General features: G+C 47.5%; 1 protein-coding gene across 1 annotated transcript in view; it reads right to left on the minus strand.

Annotated features, from left to right (window-relative positions):
• Positions 1 to 3,562: 3,562 nt before the first annotated feature.
• The window catches only part of smad7 (SMAD family member 7), a 28,878-nt gene continuing 5,492 nt past the window's right edge, over positions 3,563 to 26,948 (minus strand). Inside the window, exons 3-4 of the mRNA XM_063210653.1 lie at positions 22,520 to 22,591; positions 3,563 to 4,561 (exon numbers count right to left, since the gene is read on the minus strand). Of these exons, the coding sequence (XP_063066723.1) occupies positions 4,023 to 4,561; positions 22,520 to 22,591 (611 nt within the window). The 3' untranslated portion in view covers positions 3,563 to 4,022. The remainder of the gene's footprint in view (positions 4,562 to 22,519; positions 22,592 to 26,948) is intronic.

Below are 26,948 nucleotides of genomic sequence, written 5' to 3' on the forward strand. Positions count from 1 at the left end.
TTCACACTTTTCTTAATACTTAGCAGTCATAGTATGAATTGAATGACTGTACTGAAAAACTAATTACCAACCCAAATGTAAATATACACACTACACCCATTTTAACTGTCTAGCTCTGATTTAGCTATTAGCTACTAAATAATACTACTAGCACTATTAGAATGTCATACTATGTCAATGTAAATATTTGCACATTACAAATGACTTACTTTATTATTCATTTATTTAATATTTATTATTATTACTGTACTGTGTACTGTATGTGTAGGCCTACTGTCTGTGTCTATACGGTCTATACCTAAAGTATGTATGTCTGCATGGGAAAGTAAGAAACGTGATTTCAATTCTTTGTGAACCCTCCTGGAAATAAATTGACAATAAAGCCGACTTGACTTGACTTGAGTATGATTTTATATACTGTTATGCAGTAGCAGTCAATTGGTGAGAGGCAATCCCAGGCAACCGGAGCCCATGATCCTCCTGTGTGTGTGTGTGTGTGTGTGTGTGTGTGTGTGTGTGTGTGTGTGTGTGTGTGTGTGTGTGTGTGTGTGTGTGTGTGTGTGTGTGTGTGTGTGTGTGTGTGTGTGTGTGTGTGTGTGTGTGTGTGTGTGTGTGTGTGTGTGTGTGTGTGTGTGTGTGTGTGTGTGTGTGTGTTTGTCTCTGTGTGTGTGTGTGTGTCTCTGTGTGTGTGTGAGGTCATGGCATTTGCCTGCTCCTCCAGGTCACCGTTGGCAAACAGGCCAGACCAAGACCCAGGATTACGCAGGACTAGCCAGCAGTCTGACACTAATACAGCTGAATATATTGTACTGTACTGGCCATTCAGAGAGAGATAGAGAGAGAGAGAGAGAGAGAGAGAGATAGAGAGAGAGAGAGAGAGAGAGAGAGAGAGAGAGAGAGAGAGACACCAACAGACAGACAGACAGACAGACAGACAGACATATGGAAACAGACAGACAGAGAAACAGGCAGACAGACAGACAGACAGACAGACAGACAGACAGACAGACAGACAAACGAACAGACAGACAGACGGACAGACGTGTGGGAACATAGACAGACATATGGACAGAAACACAGAGATAAAAGTGTGTGTGTGAGCATTCAAGAGAGATAACTAAGATTGAGTGACAGGAAAGCACACATACAGTAGGGTAAAGGCAAACCTATATCTGGGTCCGATCGTCATACAGTACAGAAACACATCCGCCGACGGATGGATGACATTTCAGGGACAGTCCAGCCGGCAGGGCAGTCCCCTACTAAACGGTGACTAGGCACATGCAGACGGACAGAACATTTGTGGTGGACATTTGGTTGGCGATGGGGGTAGGGCAGGCAGGCAGGCAGGCAGGCAGGGAGGTGTGTGGGCGGGCATGGTAGCTAGCGGGCGGGCGTGCGGGCGGACAGTTGGGCGCGCGGGCGGGCAGGCAGGCAGGCAGACAGGGCAGTTAGCTAGCTATCGGAAACTAGGGCCTTGAGAATATAGGTCTCCCCGGCCCTCGGACAGTGTGGCCAAAGCAGGCTTACTGCAGTAATCCTCTCAGCAGACGTCCATATGATGGATGACGGGCCTGGGGCTGGGGGTGGGGCCACGGGGGGAGGGAGGGTGGAGGGTGGAGGGGGAGGGTCTGGGGCAAGGGCAGTCTAGACGGGGCCAGAGTGTGTGTGTGTGTGTGTGTGTGTGTGTGTGTGTGTGTGTGTGTGTGTGTGTGTGTGTGTGTGTGTATCTGTGTGTGTGTGTGTTTTGGGGCAGGGGCGGGCCCTGTGCTGCTGTCGTGCGTGCGTTGCCTGCCAGCCCGTACCCAGTGGAGATGGATATCAGAGACTGCTGGTGCCATTCTTCCGGCGCTCAGACACCACAGCCAGACAGACAGATAGACAGACAGAGACAGAGACAGTGATTGTGCAATAACTGTGACGCTTCAGTTCACCTCTGAATCATTTCTCTGGAAGGACTTGGGGCAAGATATTCACAGAGAGCTTTGGGAACCTGATGACTGTGGTGCTATGCAGAATACTGATTACACAGTCACAGAACACAGAGTACACGATCATTAACCATTTTGAAAACAGTACATTGCTTTGAATTATCAGACTGGGGCAATAGCTGAGTTTACTCATATGAAGGATTCAGATCCCAAACCCACTAAGTGCATTTGTGATGAGTGTATCTGTAAGTTTAGTACATTTCTTAACTTATTGTGCTTGATAATAATATTTAAGTGGCTTATTGTTTGAGATTGCCTGGGGGCAAATATTATTTAATATATACAATAAAACACAATATTTTTAACTTATTTTTATAAAGGCTTTTATAACTCTTCATATACACCTTTGGGATTTGCGGTTAGATCCTGATTTGGTTGTTTGGTGTCTTACTGTTCGAGTTTTAGCCTCACACACAGTGTACACTTCCACAAAGAGCTTAAGTGTACTTCAGGATGTCTCTGTTCCTGCAAAGAGAATGTTTATGTAACAGTCAGAATCTCCAAAACAGATATTAAAATAGATATGGCTTTTGCCAGTGCTGACACATTAGTCAGCCAATATAAGCTAGAATTTCTCTTTGTAAAAAAACACTGTGCTTATACACCCCCCTTTTCCCTGGCTATCGTTGCTCTGTACTAAACTCTCTGTACTTTTTTAAAAACCTGATTTATAAACCTGTTTGTTGTGTATCCATACTTGTCCTCAGTGGCCGATGCTGTTAGCTGTAGCTGGTAAGAAGCCATTTCTATTTCACCAGCTTAATTAGTTAAGAATAGTTTATTTCCTCGTTTATTTCCTCTGTCCTTGAAAAGCCAGGGCTTTGAACTTTGCTGTCATGTAAGCTTAAATACACATTGGCCTTTTTATTGGCCAACCGTCTGCACAGACTGCTTAATTATATTTGCATATACACATAGTTGTGTTTACTATGAGTATGTTTCCCTGTATACCAACAGTGACCTACATATTGCATCATTCAGGTATCAGCCTTCCCTTAGTATTGTGGTATGAGTCGACATAGATTTACAATTAACAATTTAAAAACACTGTGTGGCTGACATTTGATGTCCTTTCACTGCTACTAGTCCTATTTTGAAATCATCAATATGTAGTCCATAGAGTGTTTTATTCTAATAATAATAATACGCTGCTTGCAAGTGAGCAGAAATTAATTATTAATCTATATTATACAAATGATCTGACTTATAATTTTACATTAATTTCCTTCAGTCTGATGCATCTGCATACCAATATGCAATCATTGGTTTTACATCTTAAAAATGGACAGTAATGCATTCCTTATAATTATGTGTCTAAGATCAACAGTATGCATAAGTGAGTCATACTGTAATACACAGAAAATGCAAATGAATCACTAAATAATCTAACAGTTACAATTGATAGCAGTTAATTAGTGATTTTCCACTACTTCACAGAGACGACTTCATGAGTCCAGTATATAAGAGCTATTAAAGTGTTAAACACTACACTTAAAGTCGGGCACGAATGTAAAGTAGACACTGTATGCAGAGAAAAAAGTAAGAAAGAAAACACCAGTAGCAGAGTGGCATTCATTTAGTATCTTTTTAATCTTGGCATCTTCTTTGTCTCCATTTATATTAAGCAAAGTGCATCTCTTGTTTCTCATTAACACATTGCACAATACATAAATAATGATGCATATAAAACGTCTTCATATTTACAAGTAATAATATATTTATATATAACATAAAATACATTTTAGCTTTATTTCACTTTTCATTAAATCTTAGTCATTTATTAAAGTCATTTATCCGATGCGTCGTGTTCAGAGGGGGTGTGTTCTTTGTCGAAACATCCCATGAGTCTCTTTTTTTTCCAAAATAATGTTCCGTCCGTAGAATGGGAGGTGTCAGGAAATAGTCTTATCTCAAGTCTGTGACCAAGTGGAGGCGCAAGGGGGTCAAGGCAAGGCAAGGGTGGGGTGGTGTATCCAGGTGAAATAGGGGTCGTGGAGGGTTTTTGGGGAGGGGGGGTGTGGGGGCTTGCTGCTATCGTGTGTTGAAAATAACCTCCAACCAGCAGGGGCAGCTGCTGATGAACTGTCTGGTGTAGCACTGTCCCCAGCCCTTGACGAAGCTGATCTGCACGGTGAAGCCCGTGCGCGGCTGCTGCGTGAACTCGTGGTCGTTGGGCCGTCGCAGCGTGCCGGCCTTCTCGAAGTCGAAGGCCTTGATGGAGAAGCCGGGGAACACCTTGTGCACCAGCAGTGTCCGCGAGTCGGGATTGTCCAGTGTGGCCGACTTGATGAAGATGGGGTAGCAGCTGCGGTTGTAGACCCACACGCCGTCCTGCTCGCGCGTCAGCTGGATGCCGTAGCCGATCTTGCTGCGCACCATCTGCACCAGCTGGCTCTTGTTCTCCGAGCAGAGCTGGCCCAGGCAGAAGCCGCTCCCCTGAGGTAGGTCGTAGAAGATGTCCAGGGAGGGCTCCTGGACCGAGTAGAGGCGCCCCACGCGCGTCTTCTCCTCCCAGTACGCCACCACGCACCAGTGCGCTCGCTCGCCGGACTCCTGGAGAGCTTGGGAATCTGCGGAAAGAGGAAGAGGAGAAGAAGAGGAGAGAAGAAGGTGGTTAGAACATTGGTCACAAGAACATTGGGCATGGATGAAGATCTGAATACCACTGTTGGACTTGGAACATTGGTCAAGGATTATGGTGGTCTGAATACCAGAAGGTGATTAGAACATTGGTCACATGATGGGTAGAACATTGGAACATTAAACATGTTAGAACATTGGGCAAGGATAATGAAGGTCTGAAGACTAATTTTAGAACATGAACCAACCAACCAACCAACCAAACACATCATATTCTCTTTTTTGACTTTTTTTTAAAATGTAATACGTAAATGGCCAATATCTTCCAAATAGGCAAATTCCTTTTTTGTAATTCGAGCACTATGGGAACCCACACACCAAATACATGGTTAGGCCTTGAGTCGAAGGCTGTTGACTTTCACTGCGCTTGAGACCCAACAAAGCTAGGCAGGGCTATGAGAGAGAGAGCGAGACCAGACCACACACACATATGCACACAAACACGAGACCCCTGAAAGCTTCAAGCCACCCTTTATTTCAAACAACTCTTTCAAACACGGCTTCAAAAGAGCTTCAAAACAGCCATGCTGCAATGCAATCACGGTGAATTAAGAAATGTGTTTTCTCCCATTTTTTTTGCCAAATACCAGTTGCATCCCTAACTTTTTGCCATCCAAGAAAACCACACAGGAATTCCTGGAATTCGTACAAGAACAGCAAGCGAAGACAGAAGAAGGCAGCGGGGCCCGCGGCGCTGTTTACTTAAGCCTTAATGCTTATCTGCTTGTCTGGCTTTTGTATTTTCGTTGTAGGCCGTCTAACAATGTTCTGACGTCAAGCCCACTATAAATCTGTCCAAATCATTGTTTTATAGCACGTCGACTCATTCAGTTACAGGAAATTATAAGAAATTATTATAACTTTTGCATGTTTGCGACAGGGAAGTGTGTGGAGGAGGGGGGGAGAAGTGCAAAATCATAACAAAATAAAACTAATGAGTATTAAAGGATTTATCTTCATTTGAGGGTGAAAATAAGATGTGTGCTGCCAACAACAATGACCATTATCCAGAGGTGGACAAAATAAAAGTAGAGGTTAAGTTAGGGTGTTTGTACAATGCTAGCACATGATACTGCATAGCAGTTGCACTAGTTATTCCATTGAACCTAATGAGGTGGCTAGCAGTTGTTGTTACTGACAAAACCTTGAACTTCTACTTTTACTTTGGCCACTTCTGCCATCACCATAGTGCAAGAACAAAGGCGGTTTTGGGTTGTCTGGGTGAAAACTAGCCCAGTCCCCCACCAGAATCAGAGGTGAAAGGTCGGAGCAGTGAAAAAAAATTCAATCCATTTTCACAGCGGGGCAAAGAGTCAGCTCACAAAGCTAACTCACATGGGCTTACTTTCGAACACACGCACACATTCAAGCAAACTCTAATGGACTTTCATATGTTTCTGTTTGTGTATGTCCATTCCTGGTTTTCGTAGAGAGAGAGAGAGAGAGAGAGAGAGAGAGAGAGAGAGAGAGAGAGAGAGAGAGAGAGAGAGAGAGAGAGAGAGAGAAAGAGAGAGAGAGAGTGTGTGAGAGAGAGAGGCAAGTCGGTATCACACAGTGCTCAGTTAATGTGCCTCTCTCTCTCTCTCTTTCCGAGTGCAGAGTAGTGGAGGCTCTGGTTTCCTCCCCCCTGAACGCGCCTCATGTCTCCCTCCATATCTCAATCCCACAAAAATCTGCCTGCAAGCCTCCCTAACCGGGAAGGGCGGGGACAGGGATAAGGGGTGTGGGGTGGGGGTGGGGGTGGGTGTGCTGGGGATGCAGGGTGATGGAGGGAGGATGGAAAGGGGGCGGTGGGGGGTGTTTGAAATGGGGTGGTGGTGGGTGGGCGAAAATTCACAGAGTGAGACCGAGTGAGGGGGAAAACACAAAGAAACTGGAGGCCAAGAGAGACGGGGGACAACAAAAAAATAAGCAAAAGAAAAGAATAAAACTAAAAGAAAATGATACTTTACATCCTTTACTTTTTTTTTCATTTAGCATTTTTGAGGTCCTCTGCAAAGTTAATTACTACCGTTGCAGTTAAATGACAACAGTGTTCATGGAACCATAGAAGCATAACAAGCCACCATGCTTATATGGAGCAACATGCCATAGAGTTAGAGAAACATTCAGAAGACCTAAAAAAGTACAGGAGGAGTTGTGAATGGGTTAAACGAGAAGAGAAAAAGAGAGAGGGAGAGAGAGAGAGAGAGAGAGAGAGAGAGGAGGGAGGAAAAATATCCCAGAACCCCTCAGTCATTTGGTGCTCTTTTTCGTCCCTCCTCCGCCTCTCTCTCCCCCTCTCCTCTCCTCTCCTCTCCTCTGCTCCTTCACTCCCTCGTTCCCTCTCTCTCTCTCCCTCTTTCATCTTTTTGGGACGGAGAGCCTAACCAGTAATTTGGAAGGCCTCGTCAGAGGAAACTGTACATTTACGTTAATTGTGTAGTATCTCAGCCGGTCTCTTATGACTGCTGGGGTCTGTTATTAGCTCGGGATCCTGCCTTCATTAGAGGGAGAAAAAAAGAGGTAGACAACATGGGGAGAACGGGGGAAGGAGAGGAGGAGGTGTGGAGGAGAGGAGAGGAGAAAGAGGGGGTAGGGGGGGAATTCTTTCTATAAAACAAGGGGCATTTGGTTCCCTTTGAAGTCAGCCAATCTGGGACCGAGGGAATTATCGTAAATCCTTCTCTCTCCTACCAGCACCAGCACTGCGAGGAGGACAAAGTTTTTTGTTCATGTGTTTGAGTTTACAACAGCAGACCACAGAGAGAAAGAAAAAGAGAGAGAGAGAGAGAGAGAGAGAGAGAGAGAGAGAGAGAGAGAGAGAGAGAGAGCAGGAGCGATTGAAGACAGCAGTACAGAACTCACAATAGACAGGTGACCATTTTGTCTTTTCAAAAAGACAAAAAAAAGTTTTTCAAAGGCGGTTTTGCCCTTCTTCCCACCATGACTATAATACACCTTTAGACTGTGTTGTCTGCTCTCTCTCTCTCTCTCTTTTTTTCTTTCTCTTTTTTTCATTCCTTTTTTTTCACCTAAGTACTGTTCCCTGTTTCTTTGCTTCCTGAACGGAGCAGAGGGAGGGGTGGAGGGAGAGAGGAAGGAGGAGAGGAGAGAGGAGGAGTGAGGGTGAGAGGGAGGAATAGAGGAGAGGGAGGGAACGAGGGATAGAGACAAGAGGGAGGGAGGGAGGAGGAGGGAGACAGAGCCTTGGCGTCGGGGGTCATTATCCGGCTGCCTGTCTGGGCCTGTCATGGCAGCCTGAAACCACTGAGGCATTCATCAGGCCGCTTAGTACCCTCTCACAGAGCACAGCACAGCACAGCAGAGCACAGCAGAGCACAGCAGAGCACAGCACAGCACAGCACAGCACAGCACAGCACAGTGGAGAGGAGAGGAGGGGGGCTGGCCACTCTACTGCTAACCCTGCTACCTCTCTTCTCTTCTCCTCTCCTCTTCTGCCTTTCTTTTCCTTTTCTTAACCTCTTGTGCATTTTCTCTGGCTCTCTCCTTTTATCTTGTGTCCTATGTTCCTACTCTACTCTGTCTCTTCTCCTCTCTTCACTCCTCCCTTTCTTAACCTATCACACATTTTCTCTCTTCCCTCCTTTCTTCATCTCCCTTCTTCCTACTTCATTCTCTGTCTCTGCATCTCTTTACTTACATCACTCTCTCTCTCTCTTCTAAAGTTAGCCTATCTTTCAGTCACCCTACTCTGCTGTGTCTCCCTCCCTTTATCTCTCTCTCTTTACTCTCTTTCTACTTTATCTCTTTCCTCCTACTTAACTCTCTCTATATCGCTTGATTTCCCCCTCTCTCTCTCCCTTCCCTTGGACTTCTGACAGGATATGTAACAGTTAAAGCTGATCCCAGGTCAGTGAGCCAGGCCGAGAGAGAGTGAGAGAGAGTGAGAGAGAGAGAGAGAGGGAGAGAGAGAGAGAGAGAAAGAGAGGGGGTAGCTAACCTATAAAAGCTTGTAAACATCTCCCTGGGCCTGCTCTGCTCTACTCTGTGCTCTGCCCTGATTGGTGGAGGCGGAGTGCTGAGCATAGTCAGCGCAGCGCTGAGCTGATCTGTGAGAGACGGCCAGGGGGCCCGGCTGGCTAGCTAGCTGACTGGCTGGCTGGCTGGCTGGCAGGCAGGCTGCTATAGTAGCACTGGGTCACTGTCCTGCCCTGTCCCTGTCCCTGTGGCTGTCTCCGGCTCTTCCGTTGGTTGCCGTGACGGCACAGCTGACAAGGCCTATTTTAGATCCCCCGCTGGCTGGCTGGCCTGCCTGGCCGCCAAAAGCCGAGGCGACTGCGCTGTGCCGCGCGACTACGCGACCGAGTGACTCTCCCCCTCTGACGACAGCAGCGAGGGCCAGAGTGCATTCCAGAGTAACAGCGTTAGATAAGATCATTACTGCCGGTGCCGGCCAGGACAACAGGCAGTTTTCAGCTACGTGGCTAGCTAGCGTTGTGGTGGGAGACTGAGGAGCTTTAGCATTGGGGTCTGTCTCTGTGCTAGCTTTGGGTCTCATTCACACAAACTCTTAGTCTTAGTTTTGGAAAACAAAGCTTAGCATGTTGCTCATGCCATGCTAACTGTTCCCCATTAAACTAGGCTATCAGTACTCTTGTTAACAAACTAGCCTACGGAGTGTATTCAAAATCTAAAGTGGAGAGAAATGCAATCTGGTTTCAGTGTTTGCAATAAATGTACAATATTCCTACACTCTATGGTACAACACAAGTTTCTCAAATAACAAATGAGTTTAATTCATCCTCATGTGACTTGTTTTTAGAAATGTGAATAGAGTTTTTTATGGGAGGGCCTCTGAGAGGGTGTAAGAGGGTGTAAGAGGGTGTGAGAGGCTGTGAGGACTGTCGTTTGTGTGTGAAACAATGTCGACGAGCACACCTCCCCGAGTTCTCACAGCAACGCCATGACCTCAATGTTTTTGGCCGTGCTGTGGTGCCAACTCCTGCCCCACCGTCCTGAGCCTGGTGCTCACACAGGCATGCCTTCACAGCTTGTTCTGATAAACCAGTATGCCCACAGCAAATACAGAATAACACTCACACACACACACACACACACACACACAGCACACACACTACACAAACACACACCGAGTGTGCACATACCCACAAACACACAAACACAAACACACACACACACACACACACACACACACACACACACACACACACACACACACACACACACACACACACACACACACACACACACACACACACACGTAAGGTACTAAGAGCATACTTACACACACACACACACACACACACACACACACACACACACACACACACACACACACGCACACGCACACGCACACACACACACACACACGCATGCTTGTGCGCACAAACACACTGAGACACGTGTGCAAACATGGCTGTCAGAAGCTGAGCACATCAACAACTAAAGGTTGAACAGAACTCACTGCGTCAGCAACATTAGCTCCTGGACAGGACAGGAGCAAAGGCAAGGCTGTGGTGTATGTTGTGGACATTTCTCATTTCCCCCCAATACATAAAACAACACACTGTTCTTAAAAGCAAACCCAACCTGAACCTGCATGCATCCTGTATCCTCACAAGAACATTTTTGTAGTCCTCTGCACACACGTTTGTACGGGGGAAGTAGATGATTCTGTGTGTGTGTGTGTTGGTGTACGCTGTACGGTGTATCTGATGTGTGTATTTGTGTGCGTATGTGTGTGTGTGACTGTATGTGTGTGTGTGTGTAGGCACAAACCACACACACACACAGTGGCATTGGCGGGTGAGTGAGTGAGTGAGTGAGTGGCCGGGCGGCGGGCGTCCTCGTGTTGCAGACTCTATTTCGGTTCGGCTGCCACCGCCTGGCTGTCACCGTGTCAGGCGGGGTGACACAGCGGCCAAGCGTACGTCCGCCCCAGTGTCGCCACACACGCATGCACACACACACACACACACTACACTACACACTACACACACACTACACTACACTACACACGCACACATGCAGACAGGCCCCAGTGTGACTGGGCAGATGAGTTACGGCCTGTCTCCTCAGCTGGCTACAGTTCTCAGGTAGCTGTTAAGACTAGAGGAAGGGACATCCTGCATGTTGCCGCTGCTGCTGCTGCTGCTGCCTGCTTATTTGGCGGCCTCTTCACTGAGTGCCATTTTTGTTAACTCTTTAAATTCAGGGCGGCCATTTTTTTTTTCTTCTTCTTCTTTTTTCCGGGCTGCTACTGTACTTTGGATTCCTTTCCACTGCTGTTTTTTCCCCAAAAAAAGGATTATATCCATTTGACTTAAATGGACTCCATTCATCGTCATGATTTGTTTTTGTAATCAAAATGTTTTTATTCTCTTCATGTGTTGCTAAAAATGGTCTATTTGCAATCCAAAAATCACAATTGACTCACAGTCTTGGCTTATGAACTGTAAGTGACCAAATATACTAACTCGTACTTGTAGTTGTGAGGGAATAAGTATTTTGCAAAACAACAAGCCAAACATAACAAATTTAGCTTTGAAAATGTTTTTCGCTTTCCATTTCCAGTTCTGGAATTTCCGAAAACACAGCGCAAACGAAACAAAAAGAGTGACGTGTCTCTGTAAAGTAGCAGTGCAAAAAAAAAAGAGAGAGAGAGAGCAAAGTAACGTCTGAATTTCAAACGAATCCCCTGAACAATCTGAGGCATTTAGATCCATTCCAGCAGCAGGAAGCCTGGCTGCCCTCTCCTACCCCCCCCCCCCCCCCCAGTCCCCCCTCCTCAACCCCCCCACCCCAACCTTCACTCCACCCCCCCTGCCTTGTAATGGCTCTTGTCTTTATGAGTTGTGTCCACGCAAGCTGAGACGATTGGGCTTAGGAGAGAGCAGAGAGAGAGAAAGAGAGAAAGAAATTCTATGAAAGGGAGGGCAATGTAGGGGCTATGCGAGGGGGAGGAGAAAGAAAGAAAGAAAGAAAGAAAGAAAGAAAGAGTGATGTAGGCACAGAAGGAAGGAGGGAGAGAATGAATGAGAGAGAGAGAGAGAGAGAGGGAAGGAGTAGGAAAGGGAGGGCTGGAGGAAGAAGTCAGTTCAGTGGCGCTGGACTGGAGACAGTGAGAGAGAGAGAGAGAGAGAGAGAGAGAGAGAGAGAGAGAGAGAGGAGGGGGGGAGCGAGAGAGAGGGAACGAGAGGGAGTGAGAGGGAGAGAGAGAGAGAGAGGGAGGGAGAGCGGGGGGAGGGAGGGAAGTCAGGACTGGAGACAGCGAGCAGTCTGGAAAAGTTAATGATTACCTCTGTCTGACTCCACACTCCGGATCGTTACTATTCCTGGACAACACACACACACACACACACACACACACACACACACACACACACACACACACACACACGCTCTTGCACATACAAAGGAATTCTTGTTCCTATTCCACTTGATGTTACTCTGCGAGCACACGTAATAAAAAAGTACGTTGACTTAAAAAAGAAAAAAAAGAAAGAGAAAAGTCCAAGTTCTTTTCGTATTGATCTGGTTTGACCTGGCCAATGGAGGCTTTGTGTGTGTGTGTGTGTGTGTGTGTGTGTGTGTGTGTGTGTGTGTGTGTGTGTGTGTGTGTGTGTGTGTTTGCGCGTGTGTCTATTGAAGTGGGGGAGGGTTGTAAGAGTGTGCCTGGCTTGCCGCTGTGTTTCCCGGCTCCCCTCCCCCCCCCCTGTGTGTGTGTGTGTGTGTGTGTGTGTGTGTGTGTGTGTGTGTGTGCCCTAATGGCCCTGTCTCCCCAACAGACGCAGGGGAGGCACCGGCCCCATTCTCCACAGCCCCCCCTCTTGCCCTGCACCCCCCTCTCCTCACTGACACCGCCGTATGTGTGTGTGTGTGTGTGTGTGTGTGTGTGTGTGTGTGTGTGTGTGTGTGTGTGTGTGTGTGTGTGTGTGTGTGTGTGTGTGTGTGTGTGCAGGGGGGCATGTCTGCTCCCCCAAAGGTCAAGGGTCAGCGCCAGACGAAGATTCCTTTTGTCCCCTTCCACATCTCCTTCCCAATGCTAACAAAGGCAGCAAGCTACCTCATGCCCTCGCCAGACCACACAGTTCAAACAAACGTCTCCCTCCCCCTATCTGTACGTACCTCATTCTCTCTCTCTCTCTCTCTCTCTCTCTCTCTCTCTCTCTCTCTCTCTCTCTTTCTCTCTCTCTCTCTCTCTCTCTCTCTCTCTCTCTCTCTCTCTCTCTCTTTCTCTCTCTCTCTCTCTCTCTCGCTCTCTCGCTCTTTCTCTCTTTCTTTCCCTCCATGTTTCTTTCTTTCTGTCTCTCTACCTCAACCTCTCAAAGCATTACTACACACTCAGATTGAAGCCCATGAAGACAAGACACACACATACAGACACAGGGGCACACGAAACATCCCCCTCTCTCTCTCTCTCTCTCTCTCCCTTTCTCTGCACCGCTCAAAAGAGTACTACTACTACACACACACACACACACACCAAATCGCTCTCACACTGGCATGGAAGTTATTGCCACTGACATGGAGAAATTCCATAAACTCTCGTCTCCCCTGTGTTCTAGAATAGGCCTGGAGGGTGGCTTTGTTGGATGGAATAGAGAAGCCGAAGGCACGGGGGGTGGGGGGGGGGGAGGGGGTGTACATGCATACAACACCTGTCACTCTTAATTACCACTCTATGACTTCTAACAACAGCAATCATGCCAGTGGTCCTGAGGCAGCAAAGCCGAAACAAGACGAGCGGGCTGTGTGTATGTGTATGTGTAAGTGTGTGAGAGAGAGAGAAAAAGAGAGAGAGAGAGAGAGAGCGATAGAATGCAAGAGAAAGAAAAAGAAAGACAGTGAAAATAAAAAAAATGAAGAATGGGCCCTTTTCATGTAACAGCAGACACTTTTGAAGCAGGTATATTAAAGAGGAATGTTGAAAATGAAATTGGAACACAAGGATACCAGGAATCAAATGCCTAGCCAGTCTCAACAGCTAGCTCATAAGCTTTGACGGAGTGCACAGACTGGCAGAAACCCAAGCTAGCACCCCAGCCTCGAAATTATACAAGGATTAAAAACTCTTCATCGAACAATGGCCTACTTTTTAAAATGAGGAAGGCCAGTGAGTTTTTTTGTTCTGTATAAAAACACCCTCAAACTAACAGTCGTTAACACTGCCTTGCTACAAAAAGGAAGTTGCCTGACGTCACTGTGACATGGGCTATTAGAAACAAGAGTGGAGGGGGAGAAAGGAAACATAGATGGAGAAACGTAGACAGAGAGAAGCGGAGAGAAGAGTGGAGCGAGAGAGAGGAGTGACAGAGTGGCTTTGTTTTCCAGCGCGCTCTGTTCTGTCTCCGTAGGATGCCCACCAGTCCGGTCCGAGAGGGAAGCCAGTTAATAAAGGAAATGACCAATTAGGGAAAGGGGCATTACATAAGGTCCCGTCCACCTCCCGTCCTCTCTGCCAGCAAAACTCCAAACACACTTCAATTACAGGAAAAGCCACACACACACACACACACACACACACACACACACACACACACACACACACACACACACACACACACACACACACACACACACACACACACACACACACACACACACACACACACACAAGAAGGAAACACTTTACTTTCCCACCATGCACCCCTCCCTCTCCCTTATTTACAGATAAACAAAAGCCCTGGACCCAGAGCAGCAATACAATGCAACTGTCTACATACTCTGAGATTTGTTTTTATCCCGCTGCCGTATGAAAACCAAAAAAAAAATTGATATGTCATTGGCTTCCCAAAGTTTTGTATAAACCAAACCCAAAAGTTTCCAACAGTACGGAAAAACACTGAGGCAAAGAATTCAGTTGGGAGGCCATTTTGGCCACATACTGTAACATAAGCCAGGAAGCTGTGTCTCCATAAACCTCCACTTACAGAGAACACTGGTCTCCCCAACATTCTAGAAGCTTCTATGGAATCTCCAGCAGTTCTTTTTTTTTTGTATCTGACTGGACATCAACTGTGACAAATGGAACAGAATGTGACGGAATGTGACAGAACGGTGAATGAAGCTAAATGCAGTGGAGTTGGTGTGCCCGAGCTGGTGACGTCACCAACATTGAGGATGACAATGACCCCTGGGTGGCCTGTCCAGTGTGAGTGTGTGTCTGGCTGCAGTGCAGTGCAGTACAGTGTGTAGTGCGGTGTGCAGAGCTCCAGTTCGGTGTGTGCTGTGTTAGCTTGGGCTAGCTAGCAGCGGAACAAGTGCGGGCATTGTTTCCAGTCCAGGATGTCAAGAGATCTCCGTGGGAAACCCAGTAGGGTCACACTCCCCAAAGTCAGGACACTACACTTCGCCGTCCTTTCCCACCTTTTGGGTTTTTTTATGTATGTGTGTGTGTGTGTGTGTGTGAGCATGCGTTGTGTGTGTTAATCATCATGTTTCTTGCTGTAGCTTCATTTCCCACCCTTAAGTTTTTGGTTACTACTGTATAATCACCATCATATCAAAGATCGAGCATCATCATCATCATCATCATCATCATCATCACCATTTTCTACTACGGACTCCACCAACCCCCAAATCTGTCATCTACAGCATGCATGATGAAACACGGTGGTGATGATGACGATTATTTTGACGATTCACACAGACACACACACACATGCACGGACACACAGCAGCAGCAGCAGCAGCAGCAGCAGAGAATCGAGTGGGAACGCTCTGTCTCTGTGGCTCTCCCCTTTTGATCAGCCTCTCATACACAATAGTGGCGTAGTGTATGTGAAAAGCCTTTTACTGACTTGCAGGACCATGGGCCGTGAACAATGCCCATCTTGTTCTGAGGCCTCCCATGCATCAACAACACTACTGACTCAAACAGGCCACCCTCTCCTCTCTCCCTCTCATAGGTGAAAAAAGAAAAAGAAAACGCCATCCATTTTTCAGACTCTGCCCCCCATGAGCAGGCAGTTGAACTTTGGGGTTGGGGAGTGATGAGGATTATCCATATTGTTGTGGCTGTGGAAACTAACATAGCCTCACAAGGCGCCTCACAAGCAGCCTCACAAGGCGCCTCACAAGCAGCCTCAGAAGGAGGTTGTGGACCTTTGATTTCCTTAAGGCCCATCTCATCACACCGCTTCTCTCCTTGTCCTTCTCTTTCTCCTCTCTCTGTCTTCCTCTTCCTCCCACTCTCCAATGAGCCCTGGACTTTTGAGAAATGCCTGTCTTACTACTCCGTTTGCTGCTGGAGTTTCAACGCTGAAGACGTTTTTTCCCCCTCTTTTTAATGTCCTCTCCTCTGCTTTCCCCTCCTTTTTTGCTCTCTCTCTCTCTCTCTCTCGCTCTCTTTCTCTCGCTCTCTCTCTCTCTCTCTCTCTCTCTCTCTCGCTCTCTCTCTCTCTCTCTCTCTCTCTCTCCCTCCCTCCGTCCCTGAGCTGTTTTTCCAGATTCATGCAACATAATGACACTGGGTGGGGAGCCGTGGCTGGCCAAAACCAAAATTAACTCCCCGCCAACAGCCCTCTTGGCTGCAGATTTCTGGAGAGGAAGTAGGGGGTAATGAAAGATCCTCGCTCAAGTCAACTGAGCAACAGCGCTGCTATGAAATTACAGGGAACTAACTCTGACCCTGCCTTTTTCCCCCTCCGAGGAAGAAAAACAAAGAGAGAGAGAGAGAGAGAGAGAGCAAGAGAGAGAAAGAGAAAGAGAAAGAGAGAGAAGAGGGTAAGAAGCTTGGCTTTTTGCAGAGGCAAGAGGCAAAAGGCAGAGACGGGAATGCTGTATTGATTGAGCTTTTCTTTAAAACCTTGCAGCAGAATCTCAGGAGCTCTGTGAAAAAGGCCTTTTTTAACTCTCTCTCTTTTTTTAAAGTAAAGCCCCTTGCTCGAGTGTTTGCTTTCCGCTCCGAGGAGGCCGGCGTTGCCTCCCCTCGTGGGGCCTTTTCCTAAAAGCCATGATGTCATTTCCTGTGTTGCCCTTTCCTTTTTTGCTAACCCAAACAAGCAAGGAATGTAGCTAAGGGGTTGGGGGGGGGGGGGGTTTGTGTTGGATGGGGGGGCAGAGGTGCTAAGACGGCCCATGTGTGTGTGTGTGTGTGTGTGTGTGTGTGTGTGTGTGTGTGTGTGTGTGTGTGTGTTTTTACCTCTCATTAAGAGGGGGCCTCATTATGCCTTTAAGAAAAAGAAAACGTCTCATAATATTGTGAGCTAGGATCCTGCGGTTTAGAAAGAACAACACTGAAATGTTTTCATTTCGCTAAAATGTTTGGCCAGCATTCTTGAAATGTAAATAGTAGAGGAAATTAAAGGTCGCTCATATGCTTATAATGATGAGAAAGTATGCCATTTATTACCTGCTCCAATACCTAAGTGAGAGCATATTTCACATACATTATGCCATTGAAATAACGTCAAACTATTGCACGATCTGTTCCAATGCCAAAGTCATAGATCCTTTCATATGGATTATGCCGTTAAACATTCGCCAATTGCTTCACAACGATTGGCTGATGATTTGGCAGGGGCTCTAGACTATTTACATCCACACTATCTCTCCCAAGGCAACAGATTATTTAGTAGAAATTATATGACAACAATGAACATAACATGACATGATGATCCTGTCCCAATCCCAAAGTAGAAGCTCCAGAGCACTAGACAGAAGAGCGCCAAAGAAGTAGACTATTTGCATCCACACTCTGTGCATTCACACGGGAGGAAGCCAGCCATGCGGTCCAGGAGTACAGGACAGGACAGGATGGGGACGGGGACGGGGACAGACAGACAGACAGACAGACAGACAGATAGATAGTAGCCCAGGGGCTCGACGCCTGGCCATGCCTCCTCCATGGCGGCAGCCTGGTTTAATAATACACCGCTGCCTAAATTTACCCAGGGGGGAGGAAGCGCCTCTGTGACAGTGGGCCGCGGGCCAGCCCCTGGCTGTGTGGGTCACCTGATCCACCCCGGTCGGTCTAAGGGCCAGGGTACATGTCTGTCACACTGCTGTAGCGTTGCTGCTGCTGCCGCTGCCGCTGCCACTGCCCTGCCTGACTGGCTAGCTGGCTGGCTGGCTGAGATCCGCTTACACTGGCACTCTGTGGAGCCTGGCACGCCACCTTCGGACCCATACCCACCCCCCCCCCCCCCCCCCCACCCATCATACACAACCCCCCTCTAACCACAGACACACATAAACACACACACACACACCAGCTGCCCGATATTATGTGTGCTCCTCATCTCACTCACACACGTACTCTCGACAACCGTACACGTGCACCTCTCCCCCCGCTCCCTCCATGGGAACGACATGTAGCACTTCCCACATACACAAATGGACCCAAAAATAAATAAATAAAAAAAGGCACGAGGACATTCACACTCAAATGCACACCCATATGCCACTATGTACCCAAAAAAGTGCCAAAAGCTGCGGAGGCCAACGTTTTGAAAAAAGCAAAACACACCGTAATGCGAACACCAAAACATCTCCATATCCCATGACACCACACATTACACAAATAGTAAAAAAAAAATCACAGATCTCTGGATCCAATCGCCCAGTCTTGCAGTTAAAGTGTCATCACCCCTGCCAGCGTGGAGAGGAGTTGAGGGGAAGGGGGAGAGGTTTTTTTGCCTTGCCAGGAAAGCAACTTGGATGGGGATGGAGATGGGGATGGAGATGGGGATGGGGATGGGACCTTGCAGCAGCATTGGGGCAAGCGGGGCCAAGAGCTACACAGAGCAGCCAGCCAGGAGCTCCAGGGCCTGAGGCCAGTCCTCGGCACACACAGCCTCATACTAGCAAGCTCCAGAGACCCATGCCCCCATGGTCACAGGAACCATGGGAGAAGAGAAGAGAAGAGGAGAGAAGAGAAGAGAAGAGAAGAGAAGAGAAGAGAAGAGAAGAGAAGAGAAGAGAAGAGGAGCGAAGGGGAGAGGAGAGGAGAGGAGAGGAGAGGAGAGGAGAGGAGGGGAGAGAAGAGGAGAGGAGAGGAGAGGAGAGAGAAGAGGAGAGGAGAGGAGAGGAGAGGAGAGGAGAGGAGAGGGGATAGGGAAGAGGCTGAAGGCTAGAAATTGGAAACTCATCGACTATAGTTTGGTAAGCAGCCAGGTTTGCATACCCAAGCCTGTTCACTGCTATTGAACAGCGGGGCTATCTCTTCTACAAAAAAGAAAAGAAAAAAGGCAAAAAAAGACCCCAAATATCAAACAAAAATTGTTTGCCTAAAATGGCTGCCCCCTTGAAGCATTCACCTGGTGGTGAAAGCGGGTTACATACTCACAGCGCACCAAAAAGCACTCTATTGATGTTTATTTTCTCCCCCGTTTTTTGAGGCTGTTTACTTTTTCCATGTCAAAACCTTTACTCAAAAATCACGGCAAAAAATATTATGATTTTTTTCTTTCGCAGCCAAGAACACGTTCTGTCCACTTCCTTGAGAAAGACCAGGTAAAAATTGTGTATAAGGACTTCCTAATTACAACTGGTTGGATTATTTAATTTATAGTCTCTGCATCTGTTTTTTTTTGCTTTATGGGAGGGCAGACATTCCCCCATCCCCCCATCCCTCTCTCCCTCCCTCCGTCTCCTTTGCTCTTTTATTCACCGTATGTGGCCGGTGGAAAATCAGAGCCTTGTTCAGCCTAGCTGGTATTTTCCACTAGACAACACAACAGCGCCTTTACACATACACCCACAGAACATACAAGCACACACACACACACACACACAAACACACACACACACACACACACACACACACACACACACACACACACACACACACACACACAGACACACACGCACACGCACACGCACACGCACACGCACACGCACACAACACACATACACTTCACCAATAAAATGTAATAACAGTTTGTTTGTTCTGGGGCAGCCCGGTTTGGTGGAGATGAAGAGGAAGAAAAAACAGCGTTTGCTCTGCCAAACAGTATGCAATCAATTCAAAGGCAAGAGAGAAAAGCTTGCATGTTTGACCATTGTCAAGCTTGTCGTTAATGGTATATTTAACAGATCTCCATCATGTGTACTGACTACCAATGGCACCACTCTCCCGCTTTCTCTCTCTCTTTAAATCTCTTCCATTCCCTCGCCTTTTTTCACTCGCATACTCTCCCTCTCTCTCTCTCTTTCTTTCTTTCTCAATCTTTTTCAATCCCTCTCTCCCTCTCATACATACTCTCTCTCTCTCTCCTTCTCTCCTCCTCCTCCCTCCGTCTTCTGTAAATATGTCTCAAGCACAACATAAAAAGGCCAGAGCGAGTGAATTAAAAGGTCAACACGGTGTCGGCAGGAGGAGTGTGTTGCTTTTGTGTGCGCCCCGGAGGGACCCAGGTTTTCTTCCCTTGCCAGAGAAATCAAGTCCTTGGCTCCAGGCACCCGGGGGCCTCTCTCGCTCTCTCTTTACCCCCCCCCCCCTCTCCCTCTTCTCCCTCTGTCCCTCTGCCTCTCTCTCTCCCTCGTTCTCTCTCTCTCTCTCTCTCTCTCTTCCCACTCACTGCGCCCCATTCACTGGGGCTCAGCACACACACACCACACAAGACCCGCCAGGAAGGAAAACAGGGGAGGGGGGGGGCATGCTGCATGGCTTAGAGGGGGGGGCGAGTACAGAGAGAGGAGGAGGGAGAGCAAGAGAGAGAGAGAAAAAAAGAGAGAGAATGAGCTAGCTAGCGAGGGAGCAAGCAATAAGGAAAAGAGAGTGTGGGGGCAGGGGAGGCAGGACTGGGATAGATGGATGGAGGGAGGCAGCCAGGCAGGCAGGGAAAGAGAGAGAGAGAGAGAGAGAGAGAGAGAGAGAGAGAGAGAGAGAGAGAAAGAAAGAAAGAAAGAAAGAAAGAAAGAAAGAAAGAAAGAAAGAAAGAAAGAAAGAAAGAAAGAAAGAAAGAAAGACAGAGAGAGAGAGAGAGAGAGAGAGAGAGAGAGAAAGACAGAGAGAGAGAGAGAGAGAGAGAGAGAAGGAGGAGGCTTTTGACTCCAGTCTACGATTTCACAGTTTGTGCGGGGTCTAAAATGTGTGTTTGGTTAATGCTGCAGACTTCAGAAGGTTCTGGCCGGGGCCGGGGGCGGGCCTGGGGTGGGGCGGGGCAGGGCCAGCGCTGGGTTAATGCCTACAGACTTTATTTATGTGGCGCGCAGCGAGCCGCCCGGGCTGGCCGGCCAGGGCACCCAGTGTTTCCAGCCCACACAAAAGGAAAGGAGCCCTGAGACAGACAAACACCACTACTCCACTGTCTCCACATCCTTCTCCTCCACCTCCTGATCCTGCTGTAGGCAGAGGCATCTTCCTCCTTCACCATCTCAACTCGATTTCATCTGAATTTTTATAATAATAATAATAACAACAAACACCATCTCCTCCATCTCCTTCTGTTTATCAGTGGACAAAGTAGAAGAAAATACAACTAATCTTACTGATGTTATTACAACACAATAAGTACACAATCTTACATCGTTTATGCACCAGTTATGCCACTGTACCTAACGAGATATGCACTGCAAGAACACTTCTGCTTGTACTTGATACATCTCTCCTCTTCCCTCTCCTGCAGTAGGTGGGCAGAGCTTCCTTCCTTCCTTCTTCGGCTTCTCAACTTGTCAAGTCAACTCACCTCTGGAGGACAATATTGACCCGTGCAGAAGAAGAATGTCTTCTAAAGTCCTTATATATAAAGCTCTTCATCCGTGTGTATGTGTATGTGCATGTGGGTTTCGGTTTGTTTTTCTGTGTGAAAAGCCAGACTTGTTGCAACTTTGAAGTCATTTCAATAGCGTGTCTGAATGCTGTTAAAGCATCATTGCTGCTGCTGCTGCTGGAACAATGCTGCCATAATCTCAGAGGACCCCCGCACCCCCAAGCCCCTAAAATCTACTCTAAATACCCATCACCATCCCTACCGCGGCCCACTACCACCCCATTCCCACTCCTCCCAAAGCCCCTAGCCTAGAGCAGGGAAGCGGAGCTGGGCAGCCCACCCCACCACTCCCACCCTACGTCGCCCCACACACCAACGGACCTCCACAAACTCCTTTAGAGTTGCCGTAATGAGAAACATCTGCACAGGGCTGCAAAGCGAAGAGGACGGGCGAAGTGCAGAGAAGAGAATTCACCATCTCTCTCGCTCTCTCTCATGCACACTCTTTTTCACTCTCTCTCTCTCCTTCTCTCTTTTTTTCCTCTTTCTTTCCCGTCGTAGTTGCCCCTTCTTCACCACCAAGCCACATTCATAAACACTGTCTTATCCATTTTGCCCGTGGATGTGGAGACCGAAGCGGAGCTCAGCTTTGACAGTGTTCAAACAAGAGACCATGAAGGCCAGCAGACCAGCAATGTGGTGGTGGTGCCTCCAAAATGGCCTCCTATCCAAATTACAGCGCTAACAATAACAGAAGCTACTCAGCAACTTCGTGATTACAGTGCATAAAAGACCACAGGCCAAGCCAACACTCACCCCCCCCCCTCCTCTCTCTCTCCGCCCCTCCCCTCCCCTCCCCATCCCACCCAACAACCCCCAAACACACATTTACATTCAGCTTAAGAGCTCAGTTGATGAGAACAAAAGAGGTTGCGATTTTACAGAGCCGAGCCTCTACTCTTTCCGTTTGAACACAAAACTATTCGAAGAAGAGCCACACATCTGCAAACCTCTCTCTCTCTCTCTCTCTCTCTCTCTCTCTCTCTCTCTCTCTCTCTCTCTCTCTCTCTCTCTCTCTCTCTCTCTCTGCGTGGACACATGATTCTGTCCTTTAAAAAATAGCATCACTAGGCTTTACTTAAGCATCGCTAGGATTTAGGGAGATGGGGGTTGGTCGGCCGGTCGGTCGGTCGGCTGGGGGGGCACTTAAATGAAACTGATGAAAACGGGGGATGAAGAGAAAAAAAAGGAGGTGGAGGGACTTACCAGAGAACCCCACAGGGGCAGAGTAGACAGATCCTCCAGTTTCAGTGGAAGCAGGCACAGAGTCCGGAGAATCTGTGGAGAAGAAAGGAGAGGAGAGGAGAGGAGAGGAGAGGAGAGGAGAGCAGAGGAGAGCAGAGGAGGAGAGAAGATGTGTTTAGAGCAGCTGCAAAGCCGTCAGTCAGGACATGAAATCAATCCCTAATGAAGACAGTGGAATGACAGTCAATCCACTCTAAACTTCCAAACATACACAGTGAAACCAGACACACACTCATAAACACAAACACACACTAGCTCACTCCGTTTCTCTCTCTCTCTCACACACACACACACACACACACACACACACACACACACACACAGAGCTGGAGACAGAGAGAGGGGAAGAGAGAGGAAGACAGAGAGCACATGTAGTATATACATGTGCCGTACACACACACACACGCGCACGCACGCACGCACGCACGCACACACACACACACACACACACACACACACACACACACACACACACACACACACACACACACACACACACACACACACACACACACACACACACACACACACAAAGAAGTCATTGATGTTTAAATGAAAAACAGAACACACAAAGACAAAAAAAAATTGCACACAGCCGAGGTCTGGCTTTACTGGCATTTAAGTCGCAAGAAAAAAACACACACACAAGCAAGACAGGAAGAGTCACATTAAAGCCTGACTCCGTCACAAAGCTCAGAGACAAAACATTACACTCCCCGTCTTCCCAGCCCCCGTCAGACCTGATGGAATCCTGCGTACTTGGAGAGAGGGATGAGAGAGAGAGAGAGAGAGAGAGAGAGAGAGAGAGAGAGAGAGAGCGAGAGCAAGAACAAGAACCCATTACGCCTCTTCCGGGGGCATAAAGGGCATGTTGGCATAAAGACGACGGGCAAAAAGAGCTGGCAGAACTGTCTGGGCACAAGAACCATGGTTCCTCCCTCTCTTCTCTTTGCGTTTCTTTTTTTCTCTCTCAATAAATGAAGGGGCAATCATATTTTCCCTTTTCCCCCTCCACTTCGGTTTTTTTCTTCCCTTTTTTTCTCTGTTGCTGACAACATACAGCTCAGAATGAATAAGTGTTTTTTTCAATTAAATAAGCTTTTTGTTTGTTTGTTTTTTTGGGGGGGAAAAAATGAAGATTTGTGGAAAGAAAAGTGGTGTCTGCTCATTATCGTGCTGCACGCCATGTCAGGACTAATAGGAATATACTGTACAGTTTAGCAGGATACACTCCATCAAACCAAAAACAATGAGCGAGACGGGAAACGGCCACAGCCTTGAAAACTGTGTACAGTAAATTTTCTTAATGGCATGCTAGCAGACAGAGGAAACTCTCTCTCTCTCTCTCTCTCTCTCTCTCTCTCTAACGCTCTTCCACTTTAACCCTGTTGTTTCCATAGTTCCTAATCACCGACACAATTATTTTCAGAAAGCCACCCAACAAAGAAGACAAGACAAACAGTCAAGAGACGCCAAGCAACATGTAAAAAAAAAGTGTGGGGACACAGAGAGGGAGGGAGGGAGAGAGAGAGAGAGAGAGAGAGAGAGAGAGAGAGAGAGAGAGAGAGAGAGAGAGATGGGTAAAACGTAAGAGATGGAAAGAAAAAGACACAGATTTGACAGAATACAGAGAGAGAGGGAGAGAAAGAGGGAGAGAGAGAGAGAGAGAGAGAGAGAGAGAGAGAGAGAGAGAGAGAGAGAGAGAGAGAGAGAGAGAGAGAGAAGCGATGTGCCATCAAAAATCAGAAAGCCATGCCATGCCTCCAGCTCGACTGTGCAAACTGCGGCCGCCGCTGAGCTAATGACACATTCCATTCATTGTATGTCAACTAACGTGGCCCTGCGCCTTCCGTCCCCGGCGGCCAATCAAACGCGGCTCTGCAGCTTGTGTCCCTGTCAGGCAGTAAGCTCGCTCTCACAAGCAGGTTCAAATTAGCACGTTTGTGCTTTGTTTTTTTCCCGTCTGTTGTTGAGAGGGCTCGTGCTTCTTTTTACCCTGCTCCTGGTTTGTAGTTTTAACTGTACAGTGTGCGAGAGAGAGAGAGAGAGTAACAGAGAGAGAAGTAGAGAAATAGACTGCAGCTAAAATGTCTCTGTGCTCTGCTGCTCTGAGAGGTGAGTTGAAGTGAGCTAAGCTGAAAGGAGAGGAGTGAAGCGGAGCTGGGCTGAGAGGAGTGTAACTGGGCTGAGAGAGGTGTGGAGCCGAGCTGAGTAGAGTGAAGCAGGACTGGAGCTTGGCTGCTCGAGGGCCGAGTGAGTGAGCTCTCCCTCTCCCTCTCTCCCTGCTCTGTGCTGTGCTGTGCTGTGGTCGCCCTAACGAGATGCATGGTCAAGTGTGAGGCCCTTTCAGGCCGTGCCAGGACTGCGCTGGTTTCCTGGGCACGGTTCACAAACCACAGGCTCGAGGTGCGCTCTCCCAGCCAGGAAGCCCAGCAAGGACAACTTGGCCAGAGCAGCAGCAGCCGAGAGAGAGAGAGAGAGAGAGAGAGAGAGAGAGAGAGAGAGAGAGAGAGAGAGAGAGAGAGAGAGAGAGAGAGAGGATAGAAGCAGAGGAGAGAAAAAGGACGGACAAGGAAAGTGGCAGAGAGAGAGAGAGAGTATTAGAGAGCGAGAGAGGCAGAAAGAGACAAATAGGGAGATATGAACATGCTGGAAAAAAAGAGACAGAAAGAAAGAATGTGTGGGTGTGTGCATGCACTGTATATGTCTGTGAAAAGAGCGTGTGTGAAAGAGCGAAAGTATGAGAGGAAAGAAAATCTAGAGGAAAGGGCCCGTACTTCAAACACTTCATTATTCATTTTCCAGGGAGCGAAAACAAACATTTAACGACAGCGGCTTTGATACTGACCGTCGTTGGCCGCACTGACACATGCCCTAACTTTCCTCCTAACTCTCTCTCTCTCCCTCTCTCTCTCTTTCTCTCCCTCTCTCTCTCACCCCTGTCTCTGATCCCTCCTGTCTCCTCTCATTTATAAAATCAAGGCCGGGAAATACTCTCTACCCCTTTGAAGTTTGCCTTTTAATTTGTTTTTTTCTCCTCTTCTTCTTTTTCGCTTCCTCAGCTAGAATTATTACATTATAAACTACCGGCTGAAATGGAAGGGACTTGAATGTGACCCTCCTTTTATGCTCTATCTGGAGAGGCCTGGAGAGAGAGAGAGAGTGGTTCTACTTCCGTTCAATCTCTCTCTCTCTCTCTCTCTTCTCTCTCTCTCTCTCTCTCTCTCTGGAAGTGGGGCAGACAGGCCCTCTGTGGGGCTGGAGCCAGGCTGTAAAAGGCTGCTCTGTTTCGCGCCGCCAGAGTCTTTAGGGGCTGCTTGCCTTGCTTTGCCTGACGTGGCAGCTAGCTCAGCCTCAGCCTCAGCTTCAGCCTCCTCTGCCTTAGCTCTGACTCTTAGTGCTGCTAGAGCTCTGCTCCACATTAGCTCTACTAAGCTTTTAAGAAGTGGAGTAAAGAAGAATAGAGTAGAGACTAGACACAACACAACATAGACAACATAGGCCTATAGTAAACATCTAGCCTGCCTCTCTTAGCTCTGTGCCACTCTACCATAGCTTTGCTAAGCTAGTGGAGGAGTAAAAAGGAGTAGCAAAGACTACAGATAGCATGCCGACACACTGTAGAAGACATCATAGGCTACATTAAACATCTTATCGGCCCCTGTTCTGCTTTAGTTTGGCGCTGCTAGGCTAGTAGAGGAGAGTAAGACACTAGGGATGATTTCATTCATCCAAAAAGAGAGTGGTACTAGTCCAGCAGCAAAGTTAAGGTGTCTGGATGCAGATATACTCCATATTCACGTCACAAACACACCTACTCCACCCTCGCTTTGCTAAGCTCATTTCAGAGCACTTTTGTAAGAAATAACATGGTGACTATATTACATACAATTAGATGTGTATCAAAGGCCCTCATGAGCCTACTTTTTTCACTTCTTTTCCTACAAGCTAACCTCTCATTTCAGCCTACTAGGCTACTGATGACCAATCCTTAGCTGAACGCTAACACACACAATTTTGAGAAATTGTTTCAAATACCAAGGAGTTAATCCTTGGATGTTTGATGACTGGATGTAGGTGTAGATGTTCCCTGTTGCTTCGCTAAGAAACATGTTGATTGATGTGGTGATAGTACGGCTATGGTAGGATACAGCAGCATACACAAATAAAAACTATGGGGAAACGATGAGGAAACGATTCAAGAGGTAAACATTAGCAAGATCACCAAGAGGCACGTTAACACTGTTTTGTCACTTTTAACTGTGTGTTTTCTCTGTGATAATTTGCACATATTCACACCTACAGCACATCACACCCTGCTGTGAAAGGTAGCTCAAGTCTACAGTAGGCTACAGCCAACTCTCAGCCTCCTAGGCAACATCCTATTGGA

This window comes from Engraulis encrasicolus, chromosome 11, assembly GCF_034702125.1.
Source record: "Engraulis encrasicolus isolate BLACKSEA-1 chromosome 11, IST_EnEncr_1.0, whole genome shotgun sequence".
Classification (NCBI taxonomy): domain Eukaryota; kingdom Metazoa; phylum Chordata; class Actinopteri; order Clupeiformes; family Engraulidae; genus Engraulis; species Engraulis encrasicolus.